The sequence below is a fragment of the Manis pentadactyla genome, chromosome 16, assembly GCF_030020395.1.
Source record: "Manis pentadactyla isolate mManPen7 chromosome 16, mManPen7.hap1, whole genome shotgun sequence".
Classification (NCBI taxonomy): Eukaryota; Metazoa; Chordata; class Mammalia; order Pholidota; family Manidae; genus Manis; species Manis pentadactyla.
The window spans coordinates 27,466,367-27,481,966 of NC_080034.1; the positions used below are offsets into that span (position 1 = coordinate 27,466,367).

Here is a 15,600-nt window from a genome sequence, read left to right on the forward strand (position 1 = left end):
AATCCCCATTACAGTCACTGTCCATCAGCGTAGTAAGACGCTGTAGAATCACTCCTTGTCTCTCTGTGTTGCACATCCCTCCGCGTGCCCCACCCCCACATTATACATGCTAATCGTAAAGCCCTCTTTCTTCTTCCCCGCCCTTATCCCTCCCTTCCCACCCATCCTCCCCAGTCCCCTTCCCTTGGTCCACCGGCTTCTTTACGCCGGTACACACATCCTGTCCCTCTGGGGGACCGCCTAGGTCCGGGGAAGGATTTTGCGGATGTACCCGGAACTGTTGGCAAGCTTCCGGCAGCCCGGCCGCTGAGAGCTTCCTGGGCTCCGTAAGCGCCCGTTTCTACTGCAGATTCGGACAGCGAGCGGCGGTGATGGCCCCGGTGTCCGGTTCGCGCAGCCCGGAGCGGGAGACCTCGGGCTTCGGGAGGACACGTCGCAGTTCGTCGAGGAGCCCCAGGCCCAGTAAAGCCGCCCGCGCCCCGCGGGGCCGCCGCTCGCGCTCGCGCTCGCGCTCGCGTTCTTGCTCTCGGTCGGGAGACCGGAACGGCCTCCGCCAGGGCTCCCGAAACCAGTCCTATCGCTCCCGCTCACGGTCACGCCCGCGAGAGCGGCCCTCCGCGCCACGGGGCGCCCCCTTCGCTTCTGCCGCCTCGTCCGCCTATTACGGCGGCTGCTCGCGCCCCTACGGGGGCGACAGGCCGTGGCCCAGTCCTCTGGACAAGGAAAGGGAGGAGAGCCTGCGGCGGAAGAGACTAAGTGAGAGAGAGAGGATCGGAGAATTGGGGGCTCCTGAAGTGTGGGGGCTTTCTCCGAAGAATCCAGGGCCAGACTCCGATGAGCATACACCAGTAGAGGACGAAGAGCCAAAGAAAAGTACCACTTCATCTTCTACCTCAGAAGAAGAAAAGAAGAAGAAATCTAGTCATTCAAAAGGAAGGTCCAAGAAAAGGAGAAAGAAAAACTCATCTAAAAGAAAACACAAGAAGTATTCTGACGATAGTGACAGTGACTCTGATTCTGAAACAGACTCCAGTGATGAAGATGCAAAAAGGAGAGCAAAGAAAGCCAAGAAAAAGGAAAAGAAGAAACGCAAATCGAAGAAATACAAGAAAAAGAAATCAAAGAAGAGCAGAAAAGATTCCAGTGATTCCAGCTCTAAAGATTCTCAAGAAGAGTTTCTGGAGTATCCCTGGAAGGATCGATCAAAGCCTGAAGAGCGCTCAGATTTAATTGGCCCAGAGCCTCCAAAAACACTTGCCTCTCAAGATGATAAACCTCTGAACTATGGCCATGCCCTACTACCGGGTGAAGGTGCAGCTATGGCTGAATATGTAAAAGCTGGAAAACGTATCCCACGAAGAGGTGAAATTGGCTTGACAAGTGAAGAAATTGCATCATTTGAGTGCTTGGGCTATGTAATGAGTGGTAGCAGGCATCGCCGAATGGAGGCTGTGCGACTGCGGAAAGAAAACCAGATCTATAGTGCTGATGAGAAGAGAGCCCTGGCATCCTTTAACCAAGAAGAGAGGCGAAAGAGAGAAAACAAGATTCTGGCCAGTTTTCGAGAGATGGTATACAGAAAAACTAAAGGGAAAGATGACAAATAAGGATTTTCTAATTGTTCAGCAGATATTTTTAACAACAAGAAAGCAAGTATGGGATACCTACACACACAAATATATATACAAAAAGATTACTATGATCTGAAAGCTTTCCGTGCTACTGTGCCTTCTATTCCTTCAGTCCTTCAGTAAGAAGCTGCTCATTGATAGAACTTTAGCAAGTTCCTTGGGTTATTTTGGATTTCCCATAATAACTTTCTGGTTTAAAAATCGAAATTATGAATGGAATCATACTGGGGGAGGTGAAATTGAAAGAAAGTGTCAGTGAGAGAGAAACTTTACTCTCACACCATGGGACAGTACTACTGTTAGCTCCATGTGATGCCCACCCTCACCCCCACCCCAAATGCACTCATGGGAAATTATTATTCATGTACATTGAATATGTTATAAACAGACTTGTAGAAACATACAGGAGGCCACTTTTGTTCACAGAATGATGGCATTGCTGAAAAAAGCAAATCTGGAATTTGAAAATTGACTTGTATAATACCATAGATAGTCTGCTCTGAAAATTATGTATGTTGGTTTTAGTCCCTACTCCACCCGCAAACCAACAAACAAACCAAAAAGCAAACTAACCCATAGACTTACTGAGTTGAAAATGTGAACATTAGTTCTTAAAATTCTTAATAGGTTACTTAAAAATGGTTTTCAAATATAAACTATTGGGTCTACTGTTGTGCCAATGTAAGTACATTATTTCCATCTAAGCTGTGCTTAGATCGCTATTTGAATACTGGAAATGATTGACAGTGAATTATGATCACATTTCATAAGGATGAAGCTACAATGATGTTGAACTTAATTGAAATCTGTTATGTAATAAGCATATTTCATTTTAAACATCATTAAACCTTTCAGTTTATTTTTTGTATCTGTAAAAAAAGATGTAAATAGAGAATATCGCTTACTATTTGTCAAATGTATATAGCTTAATAAAGCAGAAATTCGTTTTCAAGCACACATTCAAAGCACTTTGATGCTTTATAGTCCTACCATATATGCCTCTTTGAAATGTTTTGCACTTCAAAGAGGCCTTTGTACTGAAAGAGGTCGGAAATCATGGATTAAAATACTCCACGGCCCCCATTCCACTCTCAGCATCCTCAGGTTATTCAGTTTATTCAACAAGTCTTTGCTGGGTGCCTACCACATGCCAGCCACTTTTCTAGGCACTGGGATTGCATCTACCAACACAATAGACAGAAACCCCTGCCCTCCTGGAGCATACATCCTGGTAGGAGGAGACAAAATAATAGAAGGCAAAGTGTACTGTACATTAGGTAAAAGCTGCCGTAAAAATAAAACACTGAGCAAGGGGAACTGGGTGTGTCTGGTGGTGGGACTGAAGCTTGAAATATGGTGGTCAGGGTAGACCTCACTGAAAGGTGCTTTGAATGTGGTTAGGGGACCTGGGGAGGGCCAGAGCATCCCACAGAGATTTTTCACAGACCCCACATAGGCATTTTCTCTCTGTGGTGCCAGGTTTCATGGACACTTGCAGGGACTGAATGACTTTGATCCTTTTATTTCCTAAAAATAAACTATGAAGTTCCTTCCTAAATGCCCTTGTGTGAGAGAGCATAAGCCCTCACCTTACTCAACCCTAGTTTCTTTAGGCCAAAATGCTGCACCCTTCACCATGGAGCCAGCCACACACAAGCAGGCCATCCACCCCAGGCACAGTCTTGTTCCAGAACTACCTGCCCTGCCCCACTTCACACTCAGCGCCCTTAGCTGTCTGCATGGCCTTGACCTTTGACCCACGTGGCACCACTTTCCAGCTACATGCTCTCCTCTTTTGCTCCTCACTGGGCAAGCACAGAGGCCCTTGCATTCACAAATACTCCAACTCCAAAAAGCAGAAGTGTCTTCACAGGCCCCAGGCATTAGAATCATGAGTCTTCTGAATCCATCTCTCCATTCTATGGTAACCAGGAACACTCTTCGGAAGGTCTCTTCACCAGGAAACAAAGTCCTGAGATGCCCTTACAAGGGGAGAACAGGTGGTGCTGGCTGCTTACGTGACCCCCTCCCCTGGGCCACCCCATGACAAAGCCCATTCAAACCCACATCTCAGAAAATTTCCTGATTACCTCCCTGGGACGAATTAAAATTCAGAAGCACATATGCCTTGTCCTCAAACACCAAGGGTCAGCCAAATGGATGCCTCTTGCTTTGCATCCTCTGTGTTGGACAATTTTCCAAAAGCTCTGTTCATGGTGTTCTCCCCTTGGACCAGATGGGCTATCTGGGCCTAGCAGCACCACTCGCTGGCCCAGGGTGGGACCCATGTAAGGGGAGCTCTCAGATTTCCTCCTTTGGGGAAGAGAAGGCATCAGGGAGCAGGAACTCCCTGGTATAGACAGAAAGGAGGGTTCTCTTGGCGAGAGGACAAAAAATCCCTGAGAAAGCGAAAGGGGAATGGAGCAGAGGGAAGCCTGGAAGAGGTTGGCCAGCAGCCCACAGAGAGTTCAAGAAGTCGGCATTCGTGATTTCCCTAATAGAGTCCTGGGAGCGGCTGGCCTCAGTGCTAAGGGGCATGCAGCCTCCCCTCTCTTGCTCGGGCTAGTTGAAGTGGGTTCTGCTCCTTGAAACCGAGATGATTCTGTACTATGGCCCACTAGGTCCTGACCGGATATGCCTCCAGCTGTTGCCTCCAGCTGTTGGGCTGGCCTGGGTGGCATGTGCTGAGCCAGGCAGCGGAGGGCCCACAGAGAGGCCAAGGGGCCCACATCCCCACAGACTAACGGCCTTGCTCCCTGGCCTCTGCTCCAGGGGCCCCATCTGCAGGGCTGCACCTCCATCTCAGTTTCCTGATTTGCCAGGTATGCCTTCTTGGTCTAGGTTCCAATCCCCTTTCTAGCACATTTCAGTCCTGGTCTTGAATTTTTCAACATTTTCCTCTTTATTGTAATAGCCATTATCTTTCGATTATAAAAAATCAGGGCAATGGTGACCTCTGGGAGACGTATGATAGGGGGTATCCAGGAGGCTGGTAAACGTTCCATTTCTTGACCTGGTGGTGGCTGAAAGGGATTTGACTTCACAACCATTCAGTGAGCTGTGTACATTCATTTTATACCCTTTTACATGTATGTTATTTATTACATATAAAAAAAGACGTTGACGCTGAAGACATTGCCCCAGCTCTTGGAGAGGCCTCACTGGAATGTACTCCTGCCCCGCCGCCCTTCCCGACCCACCCCTTCCTCTCCCACGCTTTGCTCTTACCCACCCTCTGGTTTCTCTTCCTCCCAACCCTCCTGCAGACCTCACCGGTAACCCACAGTCCTCCACGCCTGCCCTTTCTTTCTATCTTTGTCCAAGATTGCTTACTTTCAGTTCTGGATACCCAGATGGTGTCTCTCTCCCACATTCAAAGTCCCCTCCCTTGTCTCTTTCTATCTGTTGATGACAGACCCTCCCCTCTCCCCACAAACCCCAACCCAACACCACGTGAGGGAGAGGCAAGTGGGCTTTGGCCCAGAGAGAGATGCGTGCAAACCAAGGAGGGCCTCAGTTATTGCTGTCACTAGGAAGAACTAAAACTTATTTGTGGACTTGGAATTTTTCTATCTCCCAAACGTATTCCATCTATAAACAGTACTAGAACTAATGGAGAGGTAAAAAGAAGACCCACACAAAAGAAGAAAGTCACACCACAATCTTTGATAGGAAGACTCAGTGTCAAAACAAAATGTCAATCTTTTCTCAATTACTGCTTTGATTTACAGTTAACCCTTGAACAATAAGAGGGTTAGGGGTGTCAACCCCCCATGCAATCAAACATCTGTTTTGACTCCCCAAAAACTTAACTACTAATAGCCCTATTACTATTGACTGGAAGCCTTACCAATAACATAAACCTCTGATTAATACATATTTTATATGTTATTATATATGGTATTCTAACAATAAAGTAAGCTAGAGAAAGTAAAATGTTTTTTTCAAGTTGCTGCAAATCTCCAAAAAAATTTTCCAATGTATTTATTGAAAAAAAAATCTGCATAAAAGTGAACCTGCATATTTCAAACCTGTGTTGTTCAAGGGTCAACTATAATGAAATTCCAATAAACTACTAATACATATTTTTTAAACCAGGTTTCATGGTTCTAAATTTCATATGAAGAAATAAACAGATAAAAATAGCCCAGACAACTCTGTAAAAGAAATCAAAAGGTCTTACCCTACCAGATATAAAACATGTTCAGTGTTTTAAAGAACTATGATACTGGTACATATATAGATAAACCAATAGAACAGACTAGAAAGATCAGAAGTGGGTCCAAATAATATAGGATTTTGTTATAATAAAGGTGTTATTTCAAATCATTGGTGGAAAAATAGATTTTTCAATAAATAGTATTGGAATATCTTGCTAGCAAGTAGATAAAAATAAACTTGGACTCAATTAGAAAATTCAAAACTGATCAAAAACTTAAACAAAAGATAATGAATCTAGAAAAGTGCTAGAAAAAGACTTGGAAGAATTTTTTTAAAACCTTGGAGTATAAGACACATTCTTAACTATAACAGAATATCCATATTATAAAAGGAGAATGATCTGATTATATGAAAATCAAAAAAAAGCTATTGCATGGTAAAATGAAAATAAAAAAGCAATAAACAGCCTAAGCAAAAAAAATTTTTTTAAGTCAAAGTAGGAAGAAACATTTGGAACTTATCTCAGTGACAAATATCTGACCTCTATAATAAATAAAGAGCTCCTACAAATTAATAAGAAAAAGACCAATATCACAGTGCAAAATTAGGGAAGGGTAGGAACAGAGAATCTCTAAAAAAGAAATACAAATCTTTCTTTAGCATTTGAAAATACATACAACCTCACTCATGATGAGAGAATAGTAAATAAAACTATTCCACTTTTCTCGTATCAGAATGACAGAAGTCTGAGAAGTTGAACACACATTCTGTGGTGAAACTGTTTAGAAAAAGGCACTCTCATAATTGCTGATAGCAATAAAAATTGGCACAACAAACCCCCATACAAGGCAATTTCATATCTATCGAAATGTAAAATACATACAGCCTTTGACCCAGCAATTCCACTTTTAGGATTTTATCTTTCAGGAATATGGTACTTGAATACATGCAAAATGACATACATGAAAAGTATGTATTATGTTATTGTTTGTGATAGCAATGGAGAAATGGTTAACTAAATCATAGTACATCCTTGCAATAGAACACTATACATCTGTTGAAAAGAGAAAAAGAACAATCTTTACACTCTTCATTGGAAATACTTCCAAGATGTATGAAGTGAAAAAAAAACAGGATGCAGTATAGTGTGACACTATTCATAAGAAAAGCAAGGATAAAAATAATACATATCTCAATTACCTTGCAAATCTACAAAATAAAATCTGAATGGCAATAATGAACGAACAGCAATGGTTACCTGTCAGCTGGACTGGGAGCCGCACATTTAGGGGACAAGGGCAGGAGAGTGTCTTTTTACTCTATACCTTTAAATATTTTAAATATCTGAACCCCATGTATGTTATCTATCAAAGAAAAAAAATTGAAAACAATACCGAAAAGGAAAAAGAGAACCAGCTCTTAAGTGGACAGCAAACAGGCACACTCCAAAGAAGCTTTGAGCAAGGACAGCCTGGTTAGGGTGATGGGTGGCTTTGGAGTAGAGCACTCATTGGGCATCTCCATTCTGCATGTGTAGTTTTGTGCCAAGTCTCAGTGGTCTTATTGCCACTCACCCTCCTATCCAGAGCAACCTAGAACCAGGCACACAAGTCACCAAAGGCACATTTCTGTGGTTCCACCTCCCTGGTGCTGGGGTGCTCACAGGGCACCCCCTTGCCTCCAAAGGGTCCTGAGCCAGCCAGGAGGCTAAGGGTGTGGAGGGCAGCAGCAGGATCCTCCCTGAAGCTCTCTCCCTTTTCCCTCCTCCCACGCCCACCTCAACCTGGCCTCCTACCTGGCTCTCCAGCCCTCATGGGGTGGCCTCTCCACTTCACTCTCATTGCGCCCTGCATACTTCCCCTTAAGTTTCAAGAGCCCCATCTCACTTTCCAGGCAAATGAACTTGGGCAGGTCACTGCTACACTTTGTTCATCTGCAAAATGGGAAGAAGGGAAATTTCCAGGGGGGTATGAAAAAGAAGTGATGTACAACTCAAGGGGCTATGTTGATGCAAGAGGCTTTATTCATCAGCATAATTAATTCTAGCAGTCACACAGTCAGCCTCCAAATCCCAGGTGCTTGGCTCAATAAAGGCTTCTTTCTTACTCAGGGAATTCCAGCCAGCTGGGGCAGCCTTCTCCATCTTGCAGTGAAGCCATCTGGACACATGGTCTCAGGGTTGCTCTAACAGGAAGAGGGGATGGAAAAGGTACACTGGCTTGTAACTGCCTCAGCCCAGAGGTTTCACTTACCATTCTGCTCCCAGGCCCTGGCCAGGACTCGCCCTGACCCCACCCTGCCCACAGAAGAGGCTGGGGGCTGTACACAGCACTAGGAGTGTTTGAGGGCACCAGCTCCACCCTAGGCTTTCTCTACCACCCTCACCCTATCCCACCAGACCTGTACTTTTACCCACTTAATTAACTCTTCTGTCCTGAGACCTAGGCAGCAGTCAAGAGAAACAAAATGCTAATAATAAAGAAGTTCATACAAATCTCATCTTTGCCCCCCTTGCTAACCTTTAGGACATGCCCTATCATCACTGGCTCTCCTCTTCTCCCACCCACAGGAGCCGTCAGCTTTGCTGAAGCAGAGGAAAAGGGTGGCAGCCAAGACTTGGGTGGGGGAGCTGGGTGGACAGGTGTGGGGCAACCAGAGTGAGATGGAGCAGCTGTGGCTCTTTGATCTTTGACCTCCGACCTCCTTGGTGACTCCCTTGCCTCCTGGGTGACTGCACCGTGTGCTCAGCTGTTGGAGGTACCTTGACACCTGGCACTTGTGCAAGACCATGGGGTCCATGAGGGGCTGTCCCCCATCTAATCTCATTTTCTCTTCTCCACAAAACTCCGAGGGGCTCCCATTAGGCGTGGCCTCCTGGGGCCTTCAGCGGGAACCCAGCCAGAGGAGCCAGGGGAAGCCTGAGGAGGGGGAGGCCTTTCTCCACGGGGCCCTGACTTTCTCTGTGAAGGTCACTTTTCTGTTTGGAGGACAGCATGGCGATGAGGGTGAAAAACAGAAAAATATCACGTCAGGGAGGTGAAGCAGAGAAAACTAAGGCAGATTCGGTTCCCAGCCCTCCCCCCTCCTTCCCAGAATAGCCTTGCGGGGAGGAAAGAGCAGGTGGAGCAGCCTGGCCCTCTGTCCTCGCCGGGGCTCCCTGCAGCTGCTCACTGCCCCGCAAGGGCCAGCTGTCAGGGGCCACTTCCCCTCCTGTGGCCAGGGCTCGCCCGTCTCATGGGCAGGCATCACCTTCCGTCAGCCACGGAGGTGCGGGCAGAGGCACCCTCCCTCCCCAGGGACCCTCTCCAGCCCTCCGTGGCCCAGACCACCGGGCCCTCCTCTACTGGCCCAATCAAGTGGCTCCAGTCTCGGCCAGTGTGAATGTGGGAAAGTGACTTTGCCCCCAGGATCTGGAGACTCAGGGGGTCTCCATGCTCAGGGCCACCCCTCCGGAGGCTGCTGTCCTCTGCTTGTACCTGCATGTGGCTTCCACGGCTCCTTCCCGCTTCCTCAAGTAACCATGAATCCACACCTGCTGTGTGTGGCAAGGGAGGGAGACAGTATTGTCCCAAGGACCAAGATCATGCCAGGGCGAGACCTCACGGCTCCCAAGGACCTCAGTGCCCACGCAGCCACCTGACACACGCACACGGACGCACACTCCTCTGTGGGCTGCGCTCCTGTGGCCCGGCTGCATCCGTTCTCCCGGCTGCATCCCTTCTCCCTCTTGTCGAAGCCCTGTCCCCCTGGTCACACCTTCTCTCCTTTCTAGGACCCCTTTCCCTTCCCCCCCACCCCCCACCTGCCAAGGAAGGACCCAAATTCCTGATCTCTTTAACTCTGGGAGTAATTTCTCTCTCAAACATCACAAAAAGGCAGAAAAGTGTGTTGGTTAGGGGTGCCAGACCCAGAACCAGACCTCTAGGTGTCATACCCCAGCTCTGCCACTTACTGGCCATATGACTGAGTGAGTTAGAATCTCTCTGAGCCTCAGTTTCCTCATCTATAGAACTAGGATAATGAGTTCACTTACCCCATAAGGTAACCACCCTTTGAAGATGAAATGACATAATGCGTGTAAACCGCTGTATTGGTTTAGTGGTGGGCCCCCAAAAGATATGTCTGCCCGCTAATCCCCAGAATCTGTGCACATGAATTTATCTGAAAAACAGGTCTTTGCAGATGAAATTAAATTAAGGATTATGAGATGAGATCATCCCAGATTACCTGAGTGAACCCGAAATCCAACAACAAGTGTTTTTATAAGAGACATGCAGAGCAGAAGTCCATGAGATGACAGAGGCAGAGATTGAAGTGATATAGCCATAGGCCAGGACACACCTGGAGCCATAGAAGCTGGGAGAAGCAAGGAGGATTCTCCCTCGAGCCCCTGGAGGAATTAGGGTCCTGCCAACACCTTGAGCTTGGACTTCTGGTCTCCACAACTATGAGAGAATAAATTTCTTTTGTTTTAAACCACCTATTTTACAGTAGTTGCTACTATAGCCCTAGAAAACTAACACAGCTACTCAGGCAGTGCCTGGCACATAGGAAATGTTCTATAAATGTTAGCAACTATTATTATTGGACCCACTGTTCTTGGACCTAATTATTATCTGAGCCTAACATTTTATTAAAAGTGATAAGTACAGGGGGAAAACCATCCACCTGTTTCGTTAACCCAAAGAAGACACCTCCCAAGGTTCCACCTTTGCATTATAAAGCTGCCTCCTAAAACTTTGAAATCACGTTCTTTTTAGACCAAATCCTTAGCCTGGGCTCCCTCCCCACACCAAGGGGCTGCGTGGAATCTTCCTCCTTGTCACACTTCCAGAACCTTGTAGTCCATTCTCTTGGTGGTCCAGAGGCTGGGCTCAGACTGGGAGCTTGCTGATGAGCATTATTTTCCCCACTCCTTTGCTCCAGCCAAATGAGAGGACTCACCATCTCTCCTACATTCTCCATGCTTCACCGGCCCCTTACCTCTGCCCATGGTGTTCCTGGTGTCTGACATCGCCCTCGACTACTTCCATGTATCCCGATCTTACCCACCTGTCAAGACCCAACACCGGTGCTGCCCTTCTGCAAACTGGCCCTGACCAGGAGACTGTGAGGTCACACCTCCTTGTGCCTCTTTCTGGGCACATATACATGATGCCAGGCTTCTTTTACATCCTGTGCTGACCCCAGCAAATCACTCCTTGGTGGCTCTGTCTGCAAAATGGGACTGGTTTGAGAGGGGCATGGGCAAAAGCCTGTATGTGCCCAGGATCCCACTTGTAAAGGAACATCAGCAACTTCCACAGTGTCAACTAACAGTGTTCTCATAATTGAAAAGCATTTTAACATTATTCCTCGAAGTTATCTTACACCCACAGTCTCATCTGAGATGCTTAACAACCCTATGAACAAAGCAGGCAGGGGTGAGTATCTCTGTTTTGGTGGTAAGAAAATTAAGTCCTAGAAAGATTCAAATTCAGCTAATACCTAACTGAGCACACTCTGCATGACAGGCATCACTTCATGTTTGATAACTCTTCAAAGCAGGCAGTCCTCCCATTTTATAATAAGGAAGTGAGTAGATTAAAGGGAAAGTGACTTTCCCAAGATCACTCAGTTTATTCCCTCAACAGCAGGACTTGAACCCAGGTCTCCTCAATCCTGAAGCAGGGATCTTTTCATGATCTATGTTTCTGCTAAGCGAGTCAAGTGGCACAGTAAGTGGGTGGTGATTCAGAATGACAAGGGAGCAACTCTGCCTCTGGATTAACTCTTACTACTGGAAAGGTGTTTCCTGTGACTCAATGTCTCCATCTGTGAAATGAGAGAGCATGTAGATACACCTGTGGAACACCAGCTTCCGAGGAGATGGGTGACGTCCTGGTTAATTGCCATGCTTGGCTTGGCACTGGGGTATCTAGACTGAGTAGGACGGAGGATGTGAAAGCACTTCATGGAACGACAGCACTCAATGACTAAAAGCTATAGTTTCAATTACTAATTAATTCCTCTAGTAATAGAGACTTCAAACATGGATTTCCACTCTTTAAAAAGAATTAGAATCCACAACACTAAATCCATTGTGAGTGTGGAACAATAGTCACAAAACCCAGGTCTGAAAACATCCTGTGGGTGGGCCCACAGGTACGTGTTTGGGCCTGTGTTCTTACTGAGGAAGTGGATTCACAGATGGCTTTACGGGCTTCTTCTAACTGCTTAGAGGCCCATGATCTTGGGATCATTATTCATGTGCAGTGTTGCCATAACTGTCCCAGTCCCATACAGTCCTGGGAGAATAACAGAGGTGGAAACCTGAGTTGCCCTCCCCTACCATCCACGACTGAGCACTGAGACTTGAGTAAGTCTCAGGTTTGTCATCTATAAAATGGGAATTTAGTCTCTCCCCTTCACCTCACAGAGCACTGAGTGGTTGAAAAGAAACGACCAACGACCCCTTGTCTGTAACAAGGACTCATTTTTTAAAAAAAGATGTGGGACATCTACTGTAATGCCATCATTCCTTCTATCTCTGCTGCCACAGGAGTGTCCCAGGATGAAATTGCTTCTTAAACGTCTTCAAGAGTCCAGTGTCCCCAGACTCCAAAGAGAGCAGGAACTGGCAAGCAGGGCTGGAGGGAGGTCACAGGGTAGAGCAGTGAGACCTGCATGTGGCTTTGATTTCAAGCAGTTTGCAGAAGAGAAGATGATCCTTGCAGAAGCAGTGGCTTCAACAAAGGCTTACAGGGCAGGATGCTGGGACTTGCAATGGAATTCAGCATTCTTGAAGTCCTGAAGCCTGACACTTTTTATGTTTTAAATCCTCTCTTATTTCCTGTTACCCTATTCTTCCTGGCTGTAATCTTACCTATTAAGTCAAGAGCAACATGATTTAAAAGGGACACAGGATTTCAAATGATTTCAAGGTGCTCAGAGTTTAAATAAACCACTTCATCTCACCCCCATCTTTTTAAGAAAGTTTTATTTTGCAGCTTGGAAAAAAAATCTATTTTTTTTTCTTTCAGCCCTTTTTGATTAAAGTCAGATTGATAGAGTATTTTTAAATCATCTTTTAAAAGACAGGCAGAACAACATAGCTTAACTTTATTTTTCCAAAACTAATATATAGATCATTTTCCATGTTTCCTGTGTCTAATGGTTATAGCCTCACTTAATGTTGTTTTGCAGACAGTAACTGTGCTCAATATTTTGTAAGCACTTTTATATTCATTATCGCAATTATTTTTTTACCACCATCTCATTCCCATTTAACAAGTAAGGAAACAAAGGCTCAGAGCTCAGGGTCACACAGCCAGCAGAGGCAGATGTCAAACTGTAAATTGCTAAGAAGCAACACTTATTCCCAAACAACTCCAAGGCCTGAACTTGGAACTGGATTTCTAGACTGTGGGTGGCAGGGAAACGGGGATGGCTTGAAAAGACCAGAGAGAGCACAACAGAGGAGTTCCAATGCTGCAATGAGCCCCCTGGGCTGGAAGGATCAAGAAGATAAAATATGCAATCCAAGAAGTCAGCTGCATCCAGTGGAACAGAGCACTATACCCTCCAAGGGCTTTTAAAGAATGGGCATGTCCTGCTGCAATCGCCTCATCTGGCTCCTAAGAGGTCACATGTGTAAGGCTTCAGGTAGGGTACAATCTGGGAGCATGAAACCGTGGGCCTGTATGGATGAGGTTATTTATTGGGAACTTACTATATCAAGTGCTGAGCCAAGTGCCATTGGAATATAAATGGCACAAAAGGCAGATGCACTTCCTCAAGGGGCTTCCAGTCTAGTTTGGGAAACAAGACTAAAACATGGAATAGCATAAGAGATAGTGTTGCATTCAGTTTCAGAGCATAAGGTAGACCTTGTCTAGGAGTGTAGAACAGAAGAAGACCAATGGGGAACAGAAGCACTGTAGAGACATGAAAGATAGAATGAGGAGGGTTAATATTTCTAATCAGAGTTCCAGAAGGAAAGAAAAAAGAAGATGGAGAAGAGGCAACTGTCAAGGAAATAATGGCCCCACTTTCTCTAGAAGCAATTAAAGATTTGAATCTGTGGATACAAGAACCACAAAATATATCAAGCAGATATAAACAGACCCATGTAACTATAAAATACCAACAATAAAGAGAAGATATTACAGCAGCCTGAGAAAAGACCAATCAACCAACACAGGCATAACAATTAGACAGCATAATTCTCAAAGGCAAATATGGGAACCATCTCCAAAATGCTTGGAGACAATCTTGGTCTACCTAGCTTTGGGTGCCTGAAAAAAATAGTCTTTTAGAACTGGGGTTAAATAAAGACATTTTCTTACATAAAAATAAATAGCAACCCCAATAACCATTAGTAAATAATTATAATAATAATAATCACTTCTAAAGAATATCTTTTAGAAGAAAATGATCCCAGATAGAACATATCAAGACAGATTGATGAGTGAAGAGATTAATAAGCATTTACACAAACCCAACCAAACATTTATTATACAGAAATTATAATTGTATCTATTTGGGGGAACTTAAAAAGATAGAACTAAATACTAAACATAAAAGCATGTAAATCTGGAAGGTATACACAAAAAGTCAATGTCTTACGAGGTTCTTGTATTATTTGGGAAGAAAGCTAAGATATTTATTAATAGAATTTGTCTACATCAAATTTCAGTGAAATAATAGAAGATATGTATCACATCCAAATCAGTGAAAGGATGGGGTAATGGAATAAGAAAAAAAGTTAATCCAAAAAGACACAGTAAGAAAGAAGAAAAAAGAAAAAGCAAGACAAATAGAAAGTACAAAGTGAAATGATTGACAAAAGTCCCAGTATGTCTGCAATCACAATAAATATAAAAAAGCTAAATTCCTCACTTAAAATGAAGGGACTATCAGATTGCAATTTTTAAAAAATTAACTATATGCTGCTTGTAAAAGACACCCCTAAAACATGAGGGCACAGAAAAGTTGAAAGTGAAAAAGATGGAAATAGATATATAAGTCAAATGTTAATCAAAAAAGGCTGGGGTTGTTAACCTAATATTAGGTAAAATAGACTTCTGGAGCTGAAGAGACCAGGAAGGTTCCATAAAGAAAGCAGGATCTGCTTAGTATTCAGATAAGCAGAGAGAAGGCTAGTCTGATTGGGAAGAACTCAACAGTCTGTGCCGCGGCCAGAAGTCTGGACAGTGGGAGGGCACATCAGGGCTCTTCCAGCTGTATAGAACCATACAAGTATATACAATCTCTCCTCCCCAAACAGCACAGCAGATTAATGTAGCATGTGCCACAAAACACATGGAGCTCAAGCTTACTCATATGAGACCATCTCCCTTCTGCCTGATGGAGAAATGAAAGCCTAGCTTTACTTAATAGCTGGTCCCAGAAACAACAAAGCCCTCCTGATTCATGACAGTGCTGTGACTAGGGCCTACAGGGCCTTGGATGAGATGTGAGAGTCCCTTTCTCTTTGTTTTTTCTAAAGGAAATTGTCTTCAGTGGATACTTGGGATTCAGATGGACAGTGGGGTAGTGTATTCAGCTGGTAAATTCTCCTGAAATACAACATCCCCCTAAGTTACCAAGAGTGGGCTGCCAGGGAGAGGGCCGTGCCAGAGGAGGCTGGGTTTATCCATGCATCATTAATGCCAACAGTACTCATGTCTACACCTGGCTTTTGCCTCTCCTTCTAGTTCTAACAACCCACCCCAAATTCTCTCCTCCGCAGCCCATTCCAATTCTTCAATAGAGTAAAACTTCAGGTAACCAGAGCTTGAGATCATACATGTCTACACTCCCAGAG

General features: G+C 44.9%; 1 protein-coding gene across 1 annotated transcript; it reads left to right on the forward strand.

Annotated features, from left to right (window-relative positions):
* Window positions 1-263: 263 nt before the first annotated feature.
* LOC118933289 (NF-kappa-B-activating protein-like) lies at window positions 264-1,709 on the forward strand. Its single transcript, XM_036927428.2, has one exon. The coding sequence runs from the start codon at window positions 372-374 to the stop codon at window positions 1,605-1,607; it is 1,236 nt and encodes a 411-aa protein (XP_036783323.2). The 5' UTR covers window positions 264-371; the 3' UTR covers window positions 1,608-1,709.
* Window positions 1,710-15,600: the final 13,891 nt, after the last annotated feature.